We start from the raw sequence: 16,317 nt of genomic DNA, 5'->3' as shown, positions 1-16,317 counted from the left end.
TATATAAATAAAAATCGAGCATAAAATTTCGACATTCAATAACAATGTGTGCACCGAATTTGATGATTTTTTAGCTGTGTTTTTTATGTTCAGGAGCAGGTTTATGGCCTATCAAATTTTTATGATCCGATTTCAGGACTCTTTCCTACGGTCCTTCAATGTTTACATGTAATCCTTATGGGAGAAGATTTGTGAGCTGACCACACACAGAAATAAAAATTAGCTGTTATAATCATTGCGTCATCCAACAGCCGTCGGTAGATCTTTTTTTCTATTTTCTTTCTACTGATTCACAAAATTTTAATTCTAATAATAATGCCGCGGTACGAACGACGTCCAAACTTAAGTCGTAGAACTCGAAATGCTGTAAATTTAGAATATGCACGGGAAAATCAGCAACAAGGATATAATATACCATTCAATTTCCCAGCAAGCTGCATTCAACTATATCTAAAAATACAAACTGCTGCACAACTAACTGAGCACATATGAAGTTCATATTGAAATATAAATGTAAATACTGATTGTCAGATAATTTTTGATAAAAATATAGTGATGCATCAGATAAGCGCACACCTGAGGAGGCACGGCTTAGTGATACAAAGTTGATCTTATGGAGATTGCCTTATCACACGCCATGCCAGATTCAGTGTGTGCAAGTTCTTTCATTCAAACCAATAAGCAAGAAGCACCTGGATGCAAAATGCCGCATCGCGCCTCCTCATGTGTGCATCCAGCCAAAGTTTGTCATGAGATGCATTAACTATTTGGCGGTACAAAGTTCGCTGGGCCAGCTAGTATTATATAGTTTGATTCGAATATTGTTTGAATGTTGCTTGGTGAGGGGAATTAGTTACTTAATGAGTTGTGAATGTTGCTTGTTGCAGGGTATGGTCTTTAAGCCTGAATCGAAAGTGATATGCATAGTCCACCACCCGGATCTGCCGAAGCTCACGTTGAACCTGAATCCAGAAAGTCAGCTGCACACTTTGTTCGAAGAAATCGCTAGCAAGTACGAACATGACGTCGACTCTTTCGATTTAATTCTGCAAAAGAATAATGTGAGTTTATAATAGTTATAATTAGATAGGCTTCGAGATCTAGACTCCCCTATTGGAAGGGTTGCTGCTCAAGATCAGTTCCGCTAGCACATAGATATATGATTGAAAATTATTTTCTAGTGGTTCAGAACCTACCTAATACTAAGTATATTTATCTATCATCATCATCAACAACATAATCAAAATAATCACCATCATCCCTCTCATTATTCATTCACAAACCCAGCGCTAATGTGGACATAATCCCTTGCAAAAACTTCTAACTATGCAGTTATGTTTTTTAATAAAAGAAGTTCATTTTTGAACAATTTAATTTTCCAACTGACACATTTCCATAAGAAGTCAAATATTTATTTAGTTTTTTACAGGAATATAGTTTCATTCACGCAAAATTTGAGTTTAGATGCTCTTGTTATAAACATAAGTTTCAGCTCAACATAGGCCTACGTGTATTTATTCAGAAATTGAAAAAATGTGTTTTATTTTTCCGATTATTTTGATAATGTTGATTAAATTATTTTCTATTGTTACTTGTGCCATTTACAGACGATCCTGAACGACAAGATGAGCGGCTCACTGGAGGAACTGGGCTTTGAAGTGGATCCAGATGCGCGCAACAGCGTGCTCCTCACTATGCGCAAATCATGTTCGTCAAGAACCGCCTCCGCCTCCGCCGCCGCCTCTGACTGTCACATAGCGCCGCCTCCGCTGCCTCCGCCCATCATCCACTCTCAACAGCCACCCCCACCGCCCCACTTCACCTACAACTCCATCATCAAGCACGACACCGGTCAGTCAATAGGTATACTACTTCATTCATTCATTCATTCATTCATTCATTCATTCATAAAATCATTGATACAATGCACTTGATAACAAGCACTGCTAGCCATGCTTATTCAATTCCAATTTAGTATATTGTTACTGCTAACAATCCAATCTAATCCAACCTCATTAGAAGAGAAAAAATTAGTTGAAAATATCACCTTGAAGATTTATTGATTTCTGATCTCCTCTACCTCTATCCTCTACTGAATTTCAATCCATCTACTGGCCACAATTTCATACAAAAAACTGTATTAGCCTATTAAGAAATCCAAAACTTCTCTTTGTTTCCATTTTCAACTTGTAGTCCTAATGTAAGTTGGCTATTTGACCATTTCAACTCTACACTACTTTCCATGTAGGGAAACGGGAGATTGTTCTCACTATCAATTTTAATTCCAAAATCTGAAAATAGTTTGTAGAAAATAGGTTGATACTTGGCACTCCTACTAGAGATTACATCGATGTCAAACTGTGTGAAATTGTAACTTTCTCAAATTTACAATAAATTTTTGTCCATTTATTTATTCATTAGTTTAGACTATTACAGATCATATGAATATGATTGGGATGGAAAAACAGGCTTGGCCCAGAACTATTTTACTTCCAAATATTGGTAACATGACCAAACAAAATATGTTGTTTCTAATGTTGAGAGTTCAAGTCCAATTCAACAATTTAACCACTTGATTGTTTGTAGAATATCATCCCCGATATTCCAGTATTGCTGGAAAAGATTCCGGGTTGAAAGGATTAAAAGGATTTTTTTTAAATTGAAAATAACGCGATTGTTTTTTGGATATCATTTCTCTCAGATTTATGAGTTGTCGTAATGAGTAAGAATTTTTACCAAAATAAAGATAATAATGTCTCCTTCTTTTCTATTGGTGTATGGATCAATTTTATCCGACCTATGGCTATTTTTTTTAATTAATGATTATTTTCATGAATGTGGAGACATTTCGAGCATTAAACATGAAATTTTTTGACATGCTAGAAACTTTTTTGTTTCAAAAGATAAGTGAGTGGTGAAAGTGGGCAGGTTTATCAGAAATAATTGAAATTATTTTTCCGATTGTCAAAAGAGCCGGAAAATTGTACATTGGTCTCTAAGGAATTTTAAAGTTAGGAGAGCGGCTGCCAGCTGAATGGTAAGCATTGTGTACTAAATTGTACGCTAAGGGCTAGAAATTTACATTATATTTGACTGGAATATTTCATCTACAAGCAGCTTGCTTGAATGAGAAAGGCTGTCATACAACACTGTTCGGATTATTCGAGGCAAGGTTGTCATTTACAATTATTATTATAATCATGTGGCTTGCAATCGCTGAATTTTTCAAGCGTTCTGTCTCATGTTTTTGTTGATCCTAGCTTTTGATGGTGGCACACCATTAAGCCGCTTTGATTGACTTTGAATCTCCTGAGAGGCCAATATACGTTTTTCCGACTACTTATGACAATTGGAAAAATAATCTCAATTATTTCCGAGAAACTTTCTCGCTTTCACCACCCACTTATCACTTGAAGTATAAAAGTTTCCAGCATATCAAAAATTTCATGTTTGATGCTCAAAATATCTCGACGTTGACGAACATAATTATTAATTAAAAAAATAACCATAGATCGGATAAAAATATAAATTTAATTGACTAGTAGTTCTGGGAACAGTAGACCTCACGCAGTTTTCTCATCCACAAGTATCTAATGCCACCTGTTTGAAATGTTAAGAGACTCAGTTCACGTTCAAGAATTCAGTTCAATTTGTATTCATCCATTTCCGTGATAATCTTTCCATCTGATGAAAATATTCCTCAAATATTAGAAAATTATTTTTTTTCAGTCAAAAATACTATAATTTTTCCAGCATTATTTAGTTCATTTTTAATTTATTTATTTATTTAATTTTTATTTTTAATTAATCATTTCTGTGGACAATATTTATCATCATAAACAATTCTTTTATCTTCAATTTCTTTTATTCAGAATTATCAGTTATTTATTAACTGAATTTTCTGTTTATCAGGCACAATAATTATTATTAGCCTATTCAAATTGAGAAAGACTCATTTATTTAAGAGAGAAAGCAATAGGAATGCCATATACACACATTAGTGCATCAGTTTATGAATGCAGAATGAATGAATGGATGAATACGAAATTCTGAGGTGTAGTAGTCTCGTTCGAATTCGCGCTGTATATATGAGACCATGAGACAGCTCATGAAAGAGCGGCTATGAAGTACGATTGAATACAAAGCGCATGCGCCGTTAGACGGCAAGAATAGACACTATACACTATCCTTGGTTAGACGGTGCATTTCTCTTGAGTCGCTCCCTAGTATCAAGTGAAATAGACACGGCTTCTCCAGCCATCTGTGTAATCAACTTGTCAGCTGATTGATTATAAATAATTCTATAGTCTGATTAATCCTATCTTCAGAGTAGATGATATAATATAATGATATTGGAGTATGGAGAAATTCCTTTTCTTTTCATATTATTCTTAAAATGCAAAATTTCGAAAAAACCTTGTGTATATATCGACGCGCAGTTGAAAAAGGAATACTCCTGCCAAAATCTCATCAAATTCTATCAATGCGTTTGGCCGTAATTACGTTACATACAGACAGACAAAATAAAACTCAAATTAAAACATAGACCTCACTACGTTCGGTCAAAAATTTGCGTTTCTCAATGCTTTTAATCAATCTAGTTGTGTCTGGAATCAACCAATTCGTTGTTCTACTCAACTTTGAACTAATAAGGGCCGTTTGCATAGTGTAAGTTTAAGCTAAAGCTTAAACCAAATCTGGATTTTTTTTTGTTTAAACTAAAATTCCGTTTGCACAGTATCAGTTTAAACTCTGTATTGAGTTTAAACTCTGGGAAAGTAACCTTCAAAGCAGGAGGTTTAAACCAAATAATTTGGATTAACTTGACATCTGTAGTAAAGATTTGATGGGGAAACAGCTAATAGTAAATTATTTTTCGACTGTTGTTTTTATTGCTTCTGTAGACGATAATAACTATTTAGGTTACAGTGAATCATTACTTGAATGTAAAAATAATTATAATGGAGGAATTGATAGACGTTTTTAATGCGATTGATAAAGATGACTGCGAAGAAATTTTGAAACAGAAAAATTGGGCAAAAAACAAATAATTTGAATTTCTGGGATGATAGAGAAATTTTTCAACGGTTTTGCTTGAGTAAAGCAACTGCCAATTTAGTATTTGAATAAACCACTTGATACAAATCAAAACAATTTTTAACAGTGGTCTATGATTAGAAAACATGTTTTTAATAACACATAACTGAGATATTTTGCTTTCGAGAGATTTATAATAAACGACGAAGACCGTAGTAGATAAAAGCGTAACAAAATAACTTTTTTATCTTACATTCTAAAATATATTTTTTGGTGCCAAGTAAACATAAGTTTTTAAAGAATTTCTTGGTCGCTTTTCACTTTTATTACCGTACAGCTTACAGCTCTGTGGATTTTGAACAAGGAAATAGTAGCTACATAACCTCAATTTACTGATGGTTTGTAAACAAATAACAAATTTCCTGTGAAAATCAGCCTTCCTGATATTATAAACGATGACATTCTATTACCAACTTAACGCTAAACTAGTTTAACTTAAACTGGATTAGTAAATGCACTGAGAAAACCGTTTCAAGTTTAAACTTTCAGATTAACTCAAACTCGATTAACTTAATCGAGTTCAGCAATCTATACTGTGCAAACGGCCTTAAATGTCAAATATTCATGCGATTACCTTTTTCCAGTTTGTAATGAGTTTGTTTAAACAGCATACGTGGGGCTGGTGAACCAAGCAATGACATGTTACCTCAACAGTCTGATACAAGCGCTGTACATGACTCCTGAATTCAGGAACGCGCTCTACACGTGGAAACATGACCCCAAAGACAAATCAGCTGCTATTCAGCTGCCTGTGGAGTTACAGAAGCTGTTTCTTAATCTTCAGGTAATATCATCTATGTTTACAGGTTTATATAAATATAACTAGAAATAACCATATATATATATATATATATATATATATATATATATATATATATATATATATATTGTAAGTCTTGTTTCTTTTGAGTATAAGAATGATAGTGACTGTTAAATGACAAGAATAAATTAAACATATAATTCATACTCTAATCCAGGAATTTATTAGCATCAAGTTTGATTCATCAAGTGAAAAGGATTAAGGGCCATGCTTATAATTGATTTCTGAGAAATGTCTTTGCCAAGCTCGTTTTGGTTGTCTTTTAACCAATCAGAATCAACTAGCTCTAGAATCTTTGTAATATTCACCAAAGCTTGTTCAGCGAAAAATATTTTTGAAATAGTTTAATTTTGGATAAGGCGTTGGGGTTGGGGATTCCATCGCCCAGTTGCTTCATGCAACTGCAGACATCCACCCCGGAGCCCTTCTTATCTTCCTTTTGCTCCGGAGACTTTCATCCTAGGGCACTGTTTTTCCATTGACCTTGCTTTTGAGCCGCCCTCTCCTATGTGCGTGACTTGACGGATGGTGGGGGGCATCGAGATGCCCCCCCCCGCCATCCAAAAAGTCAAGCACAAACTTTCTTTCCTATCTGTCTTCCTTGACAAACTCTTCGTTTTCCTAATTTTCCTGTTATTTTTTCTAAAAACTGCTGCCTTGCAGAAGGATGCAGTGGAACACCAAAGGCTAAGGGAACAAACTCTGAAAGAAAAGGAGCCTGCTTGAAGGCTTAGGTAGCGGCCCTACCATGAAGCTTGGATGCCTTGGGCCAGTTCCCCAAGCATCTGAAATCTAACCTACCAAAAGAAGCAAAAATCGATAGAAAACGGACTGGACTTATCGGATAAAAAATTGGCACGGATTGGATTCTATTAAATTTGGAACTTGGAATTTTAGGGGTTTGGCGGGGAAGGAGGTAGAACTAATACATGAGATAAAGCTATTGAAAGTTGGATATTTGGCACTAACAGAAACAAAAAAGAAGGGACAAGACTGCATGAAACTTGAGGATGATTATCTATTGATCTACAATGGTATACCAATAAGTGGAAGAGCCAGAGCGGGTGAAGGAGTCTTGATCCATCCAGAACAGCAATGTAACATCAAAGAATGGCAATTTATAAATGAAAGAGTTTTAACAGTAGACACAGCTGTAGGTAATGAATTATTCACATAGTTGTCTATGGGCCAAATGAGGATGAAACTTCTGTTACAAAGGACGATTTCTATGAGATGCTACAAAAAACAATAGATCAAGCAAAAGGAGAGGTTGTGATAATGGGGGATATGAATGGCAGAGTGGGAAAGAAGATCATACCTGGAACACATGCAGTTGGAGCACAAGGGGAAAATGTGTCCAACGACAATGGAAAGAGGCTGTTACAATTACGTGTGATTAATGATTTGGTTCTGACAAATACCATTTCCCACATAAAGACATTCACCGGTTCACAAGAGTGATGACATCAAGAAATGAGAGATCTATTATTGACTACATCATTGTTAAAAGAGGTACTTGGTACAGAGTGAGAGATTCTAGGGTAATGAGAGGACCAACAATTGATAGTGATCACCACTTGCTATTAATGAAATTGGCTCTGAAAACTCAAAAGCATAAGCCAAATAGTAGGAAACAAATGCCTCGAAAGTACAAGATCAGAACCTTCAAGCTCAAGGAGCAAAGTTACAATAAAAAATATCGAGAGATAGTAACTGAAAAAGTGAGGCAGGTTGAACATCTTATGCAAGCTGATGACCTGGAAGAGTGCTGGACACATTTTAAAAGTATTATCAAGACCTCAGCAGAAACAGTATGTGGTAGAATGAGGGTCGGCTCTCTGCAGAGGAAAACGCTGCTGCTGAGGGTGCTGAGGCTTGCCTGGAAGTACAAGAAGATTCCAAAAGATTGGGAGTTGGGAATAATGATACCCATTTTTAAAAATGGTGACAATAGGGAGTGTAAAAACCATAGAGGCATCACACTTCTCAGTGTTCCAGGGAAGATCTACTCTCGTATCTTGCAGAATCGGCTACAGAAACAAGTGGACATCAACTGGATGAGGCACAATGTGGATTCCGACCTCAAAGAAGGACACAGGATTTGATCTTTACGCTCAGACAAGTTATGGAGAAAAACTTGGAATACGGGAATGATCATTCATAGACTTGGTCAAAGCATTCGATATGGTACCATGGGCTGGTTTGTGAGAGGAGCTAGAAGGCAGAAAGGTATCAAAGAATCTCATAGAACGCATAAAAAGTTTCTATAAGAATTGCAGAGGTTGTGTAAGGTTGGGAAACATTAGTGTCAGGGAAATTCAGGATGAGGATGGTGTGAAATTTAGTCTTGAAAAAGAGTGGACTGTATAATAAGAGAGAATAAATCAAGTTCTGAAAAAGGAAGAAACAATGTGTCTTGACTGATTTGACACCTGACTGAAATTCTACATGAGTGCAGGAACTGTTGTGCATTCAAAAACCTATGCACTGGAATGAATGCAAAACAGTCTTGGGAAACTCAGTATTAAAACTAATCAACATAATGTAGGCTAAGGTGAAATACCAAATGAAAAGGTAGGTTAGTAAAATACAAACTTTAATTGGCATTAAAGAACATGCCATAAGTAAACAGTAAAATAACTGTCATCAATAGTATGAATTAGAAACTATTAAATCTCATGAGCAAGAATATATGTAGTTGATCCCAATTGAAATAAGGAAAAAATGAGCCAACAGAATGATTTAAAAGTAGAAAAATATTCTGTAGCTTTGAGTACATGAAGTGACTCATCAGGGTGACTGGTAAACAATATAGAATTCAAATAGAATTTAACTTTGTTATGAACAAAATTAGGATTGAGTCTACAAAAAGACTAAAGTTGAAATTTATCACAAATCAAAAGCATGAAAACTTGAACCCAGAATAATGATTCAAGTAAAAAAACATAACAAGTAAAACAGTAATCTGAATGCAAAAACTGATTGCAATATAAGCAATTTGAAACAGTAAATTATTATCGAAGATATTCTGGAGATGATGTTGCCAATATGCAAACATCCCAAACAAATTAATTATCAATGAGTGACAGTAAACAGTTATGAATATAACAGCACTGCACATAGAAAAATAAAATAATTTGGTTACTAAAAAATGGAATAATGAAATATAGCTACTGAGCAAAACGTTTGTAGAATACTAGAGTCTATAATAAATAGTTTTTTAAACCTACAATCGTCATTTTTATGAACAAATGACACCTAGGAAAATTGAAATGTAAATATGTTGAATTGCAAGGCCTTAAAATTTGAATTGGTTTGGTACCAATAAAAAAAGAAACAGGTAAGTTGAAATTAACCATAAGCTAATATATGAATAACAGTAGCCTGTACTGAAATAGCCTAATTGAAAAATACAGAAACTACAGCATTAGCTATAATAAAACGAGAATAATAATGAAGAATCAACTTAGGATTGATAACTGCAATGTTCAAACAGAACATGCATGAATTGCTTACAAATAAACTGAAAAACAATCTCAAGAGCAGTTTGACTAAGCAAATACAACTCAAAGTGAAGTAGAGTTGACTACAAATTAAATGAATTCCTATCCTGAAAGATAAAAACTATCGATTGGGTCAGTAATAATATACAAAGTAGGTGATACAAAATACTTAGCTGTGGAATACAATGTAAGAGCCAAGGTTCCTGTAATGGTCTAGGGCCTCCAAAGAAGCGTGAGCTTCCAATAGCTCAAATCAGAGTCAAGGTCCCGGTTTGGTCTAGGGCCTTCAAAGACAGCGTGAGCTTCCAATAGCTCAAATAGGCCAGAGTTAAGGTCCCGGTTTGGTCTAGGGCCTTCAAAGACAGTATGAGCTTCCAATAGCTCAAATGGACACATCAGGAGAGAAACAAGATTCCAACTTGTTTGAAATTCCAATGAAACAGCAGCCAGTTGACGAGGAAGAGTTTTCAATGAATGCTCCAGTGGAAATATTTACCAAGTTTTGGAAATATCAGTTGCAATACTTATGATGCAATTCACAATTGAGAGTCACACTCTCATAAGTGAGATTGGCAATATCACAATAATTGTCAATAGAATGAATGATGGGTAAAAACTTTCAGTCCCATAAAATTGCAAACAGAGAACTAATAACAAAGTTAGCACTCGATCAGAAGGAAGAAAGAAGCAGACAGGTGCTACCTTGATCATGAAGTCACCAATAAAATTGATGTTCACAAAGATGCAAAAATATCCGGATAGCTGAACAACAAATTGACAAATACAATAATAAAATGACAAAAAGGCTTCAGAACATATCGAAAACTAAAACAAAGTTAATTATAATATGCAAAGAAATGCCCAAAATCAGGTCGGCAGTGGTCCACTAGCGCTCCAGCGGCAAAGATACAAACTAATAACTACCGCGCAAAGAACATGACAATATTCAAAAAACTAAAATCACAAAAAGATATTGTTTGAAGATGGGGAATAGTTTTAACAGATGGGCTTGAGACAGTGAGATGTGCTCTCTCCCTATCTGTTCATTGTGCTGTTAGATGGGGTTATGAAGATCTGCAACCAGAGGCGAAGGAAGTTTTTTGTGGGTAATTGGTGAATGGAAAGGGTAATTGCATCGGAGCTTGCTTTTGCTGATGATCTCGTCCTCCTGGCTAAGTCTGAAGAGAGAATAAAATATAGGAGTAGGGTGAAGATGATAAAACCATGGATGAGTCCTGGCCTTACCAACAGTATTGCTGCTCGTGATAAACTTTATAAGTTATATAGGAGAGATCCGAATAATATTATACTTAGAGGTAACTTTATCAAGATGAGAGACAAAATTAAAAAAAAGGGGGTAAAAGAAGCGAAATGTAACTATTATGCAAACCAATTGAATCTGCATGAAAAAAATTCAAAGAAGAAATGGGAAATGTTTCATGAGGTTTTGCCTGGAGCAAGAAAGGTTAAACACGACATACGTTTAAGTGAGGGAGACTTAATTATCACAGAGGATAGATCGGTTGCAGATATATTTAATAAATAATATTTTATTGAGCTACCTGAGACCCTCTCCCGGTCCTGTCCATTAGTATCAGGGCCAGTAATCCAGAAATATGCTGAAGAATTCAAGGGTGATCATATTAACAGAAGTATTTTCATTAATCCAGTGAGTGAGTTTGAATTATTCGATATTGTAAATGAACTATCTATAAACATTAGCTCTGGTAATGACATAATCACTGCCAGAATCTTAAAAGAGAATTTCCCGTCTCTTGCAAGGCCTCTGACACACTTATTCAATTTTTCTATTGTTTCTGGTAAATTTCCTGACATTCTTAAATTAATTAGCAACAGTGATCCCAGTTTTCAAGAGAGGTGACCGATTTATAAAGAGTAATTACCGGCCTATTTCTTTGCTACCTACATTATCAAACGTATTTGAAAAACTAATGAAGAAGAGGTTATTACATTTTTTGGATGCAAATAACTTTTTTCAAAAAGTCAGTTTGGATTCAGGAAGGATTTGAATACTGAAATTGCTCTCCAACATTTTCTGCACAATATCTATAATGGTTTGAATAGTGGGCAGGGTAGAAGGGCGGCAGGATTGTTTATTGATGTCAGTAAGGCTTTCGATACTGTCAACCATGATCTTCTCTTACGGAAATTGTGGAGAGCTGGCATCAGTGGTACACCTCTTGGGTGGTTCAACACATTCCTGCGGGGAAGAAAGCAGGCAGTTAAAATAAAAAGTGAAACCAGTAGTTTATTAGAGATCAATTAGGGAGTACCATAGGGTTCTGTACTCGGACCTATTTTGTTTCTAATTTATGCTAATGATTTATTTGGAGGTAATTTTAAAGGACATATAACAGCATTTGCAGATGATACTGCCTTGTCATATACCAACACCATACATCAGATAGGCATGGATATTCAGCATGATTTGGATAGGCTGGCTCTTTGGTTCTCTTGTAATAAGTTATCCATGAACATACAAAAAACTAACTACATTATATTTAGCTTGGTGGGTAGTCAGACATTGAATGTCCCTGTTCATGTTCACTCCTGCGATTGCCTCCATGAAAACTGTAATTGTCCTGCTGTTGAGAGTGTTCCAGTCGTTAAATATCTGGGGGTCTTACTGGATCAAAACTTGACATGGAAAGATCATGTACTAAAATTAAAAAAATCACTACATTTATATTTACGTGTCTTGTATCAGTTGAAGGAATTTTGCAATCTCAAAAATTTGAAAGATATTTATCATGCTTTTGTTCATTCAAGAATAAGTTATTGTTAAAGTTGTAGGGGAAGTACTTATTACACAACAATTTGCCCTATCATAAAACTGCAAAAATCATGTATAAGAATAATGGCTGGTGTGGGCTATCCTGATAGTATTTTCCCTTTGTTCCATAGATTTGGTATTCTTCCATTGAGGCACCTCTATGTGCATAAAGTGCTTTCTGTTAACTATTTAATCAGTGGCAATGACGGTGTCACGATTGACTACTGTGACATGGTGGTTGAGCCTCGTTCTACAAGACAGACCAACAATATAAATATTCGTGGTTTTAGACCGAACTGTTCTTTGTTCAAGAAAACGTTCATTTTTCTAACCCCAAAGTTCTACAATGCAATGCCACTACAGTTGAAGCTACTTTTTAAAATTAATAAAAAAAAAATCCCAAGTCAATTTCCATCTCAAGGATTGGCTTTTGTTGAGTGATAGAGATGAATTAGAGAACATGTACTCTGTTACTCTCTGATGTTTGTACATTAGTTATCATCAAGGATCTTACTTCTGTAACCTCCATACTATATCAGTTTTATGCTGTGGGTGAGGGCTTCTGTGTTCATTCTCATGTTCTCCTGTGCTAGTGGTTTCTATAATCTTGTAGGGTTTTTCAGTTTTCATTTAATAACTTTCTGCAATTACTCTAATTATTGTAAATCTGTTTGATAAAATATTCTTGAGGGTTCTTTCTATTTTATTTTGATTTGGAAAATGGTTTCCAAAACATTTGTATTTGTTGTAAAGATATTTTTCTCTTCTGCTCTGATGCTCCTGTATTCGGTTTTTAGTTTTTATTTAATAACTTTATGCTATTACTTTAATATTGTGATTCTGTTTAAAGAAATATTCTTGAGGATTGTTTCTATTTTATTTTGATTTGAGAATTAATTTACAAAACATAGTATTTTGTATTTGTTGTAAATATATTTTCCTCTCTTCTGATGCTCCTGTATGCGGACATAATTGAAATTATTTGCATACAGAATTATTTTCGCTAAGATTTATTGGTGCAATGGCATGTTCTGTTATGTCTATATACAGTTTTTCTTTCTTATTATTGGATTTATTGTTTTTTTTTATTGAATGGACAGCCACTTTGTTCTTTCATTTTTGTTCATCTGTTATACTAATTTTCTTTTACTTTTGCTATTCTGTTAATTTTGATGTTTATTTTAATAGAGGCTGTTTGTATTTTGAAATAGGTACTGTACGATATAGACATTTAATTTTTATTTTTACTTTCAATTCTATTGCCAACATATTATTTCATTTTCTTTTTTGCATTTTTTGTGATTATTGTTTGTGCTTTCTTTGCGAGAATAAAGTTATTATTATTATTATTATTATTATTATTATATTATTATTATTATTATTATCATTATTATTATAGAGAGTCTTAGTAACAACTTACAAATATGGCAGGAGGAGCTGCTGAAAAAGAACATGCGAATGAATCTGGATAAGACAAAAGTGATGCATGTAGCAAAAGATCAGAGGCAGTTGGAGATATTCATCGGGGAAAGACAGTTGGAGCAAGTAGAGTCCTTCAAGTACTTGGGAGCCACTATTGTTTGTGATGGAAGAATGAAAAACGAAATAAGCAAGAGAGCATCAGCGGCAGGAAGGTTGTACTGGGCATTATCTGAAAAGTTCCTCAGCAAAAGGGAGGTGAGCCAGGCTACCAAATTAGGGGTTTTCAGATCTACATATGTTGCAATCCTAACCTACTCTTGTGAAACATGGACGCTCTCCGAAAGAAGCCAGAGTCAGCTGCAGGCCCAAGAGATGAGGTACTGGAGGAGGGTAGCGGGGAAAACAAGAAGGGATAGGATAAGCAACTCAAGCATCAGAGACAGCCTGAATTCCAAACCTCTGAAGCAAACGATTGAAGCCGCACAGTTGAGGTGGCTGGGACATGTGATGAGGATGCCGACTGACAGACTGCCAAGGAGGGTCTAGGAGTGCAAGGTTGTGGGTGGTAGAGGGAGAGGAAGACCGAGGAAGAAATGGGATGATGGTGTTCGAAAGATTGCGGAGGAGATAGGCGTGGAGTGGAGAGAAGTTAGAAGGAAGGCACAGGAGAGAGAGAAAGATGGAGGGCTCTCGTAAACCTCAACACCTAACGGTAAAAGAGGATTGATTAAGTAAGTTAATTGTGGATCTATATCTCATTTAGTGAATTTTTGAATATGTGGATTAGGCCTATTCATTTACAAAATTTATTATTTGAGGGTAATTCAATAATTATTATCTATACTATAATAAATAGTCCAGTCAAATAGTCGTTTTTCAGGAAACAGCCCCGAAAGAATTTTCCTCGACGGATCTGTGTGTATTTGGGGCACTGAATTCGAATCTGAAATTTGCTGACACGCCAGAGGGCGGCTTCACCCCCAAAACCCCCAAAATTTTGGAATTTTTTCAATTTTCCCATTTTATCTCGAGAACCTTGAGTTTCTCAAGAAAAATCATTCTCGACAAAATTGAAGAGAATAAGATTTCCAATAAATTGTGTGGTCGCGCAGGATTCTACCATTTTTTGGTTCTGGAGCTACGAATTTTCAAAAAAGGGGTATTTTTAAGGGGTTTTCAAAATTATGCAAACCTACCACTTCTACCCTATACAACATGGATATTTTTCTAGTGTAGATAAAAAACCACACATCATGTGAAAAAACAATTCATTATGAACAGGATTCCTTAGGAATTTTCGAATTTAGTAGTGGAGGGAGGGGGAATATACCCAAAAATAGAAAATCATTTCCTACAGCCAAAATACAAATTTTTCATTATAATACCTTTTTAAGGCCTTCCTAACAAAAAAATGAAAATTTCGGCTGAAATCATCTTACGCGGGTTATTTTCTATGAGAATCACCCGTTAGAAACATTTAATTTCAGTATTTCCTAGTGGGGGTACGTCACAGTGTATTTTTTCTTAAAAAATAAGAAAATGAAAATTATCATTTTTTCAATTAGCTGTAACTTTTGAACGGTACTGAAATCAGGAAAACGATTCATGGGAGCGGAAAGAGGAGAAAATTCTCTACAATCTTGACTACTTTTTCGATTTTTTTACTGAAGTGTTTCACAAGATACGCAACTTTGAAGTATTATGCGAAAAAAGTTTGATAAGTTAATCATATCCACAGTCTCGTATATTCAAAGTTGTGTATCTTGTGAAACACTTTAGACCAAAAATTGAAAAAGTAAATAAGTTTGTAGAGAATTTTCTCCTCTTTCCGCTCCCATGAATCGTTTTCCTGATTTCAGTACCGTTCAAAAGTTACTGCTAATTGAAAAAATGATAATTTTCATTTTCTTATTTTTTCTGCGATTTTACTGTTATTCAAGAGTCTCTAAAACGAGTAAGATACATGATAGAAACTTGCGATTGGTCCCAAATGAAAGAGAATTACATGTTCTATGAGCTACGTTGCCTTAAACCCATCTTGCATGAGAGTTTATTATCGAAAAACTGTCGAGACTGTGAAAATTAGGTAAATATCGCAAATTTCTTGATTTTTTTAATCAAACGTATCTTATCTCATAATTTTATTTTTACGAAAATCATTCACCTCACATGAAAGAGGAAATTCTGTTCTTTAAATAAAGACCAAGTACCATTTTTTATTATTTATCATTTACCATTATCATTTTATCATTGTATCTCGGGTTACCGAGATACACAGTTTTGAATATAGAAATTGGCCATTTTTCTGTGTATTTAAATAGGGGCTAAAATACACTAAAAGTGGATTTTTCTATTTTTTCATCAAATTTCAACTATGATACATGATTTTGAACCGCCTTGACGAGCTGAGAAGAATGAGCTGTAGTACGAGGAGATCTGATCATTCTGTCAAAACTTATAAGTGTTTGAAGTTTTGATCCTTGACGTACCCCCACTAGGAAATACTGAAATTAAATGTTTCTAACGGGTGATTCTCATAGAAGATAACCCGCGTGTGATGATTTCAGCCGAAATTTTCATTTTTTTGTTAGGAAGGCCTTAAAAAGGTATTATAATGAAAAATTTGTATTTTGGCTGTAGGAAATGATTTTCTATTTTTGGGTATATTCCCCCACCCTCCA

The 16,317-nt window shown here is 34.9% G+C and overlaps 2 protein-coding genes across 11 annotated transcripts in view; one reads left to right on the top strand and one right to left on the bottom strand.

The window, feature by feature from the left end:
• The window catches only part of LOC111056210 (cytoskeleton-associated protein 2-like), a 479,893-nt gene that overhangs the window by 74,825 nt on the left and 388,751 nt on the right, over positions 1-16,317 (bottom strand). The window lies entirely within an intron of this gene.
• LOC111057870 (ubiquitin carboxyl-terminal hydrolase 47) overlaps positions 1-16,317 on the top strand; it is a 210,377-nt gene that overhangs the window by 15,181 nt on the left and 178,879 nt on the right. For 7 of the 10 annotated variants that reach the window (XM_039430513.1, XM_039430515.1, XM_039430514.1 and 4 more), the window contains 3 exons: positions 888-1,061; positions 1,608-1,863; positions 5,706-5,881. In XM_039430513.1, the coding sequence (XP_039286447.1) occupies positions 891-1,061; positions 1,608-1,863; positions 5,706-5,881 (603 nt within the window). In that variant the 5' untranslated portion in view covers positions 888-890. The remainder of the gene's footprint in view (positions 1-887; positions 1,062-1,607; positions 1,864-5,705; positions 5,882-16,317) is intronic. The other 3 variants (XM_039430517.1, XM_039430518.1, XM_039430511.1) reach the window with 1 other exon arrangement.

This window comes from Nilaparvata lugens, chromosome 6, assembly GCF_014356525.2.
Source record: "Nilaparvata lugens isolate BPH chromosome 6, ASM1435652v1, whole genome shotgun sequence".
Classification (NCBI taxonomy): Eukaryota; Metazoa; Arthropoda; class Insecta; order Hemiptera; family Delphacidae; genus Nilaparvata; species Nilaparvata lugens.
Note: the sequence above shows the minus strand (reverse complement) of the source record. Positions and strands in the feature narration are given on the sequence as shown.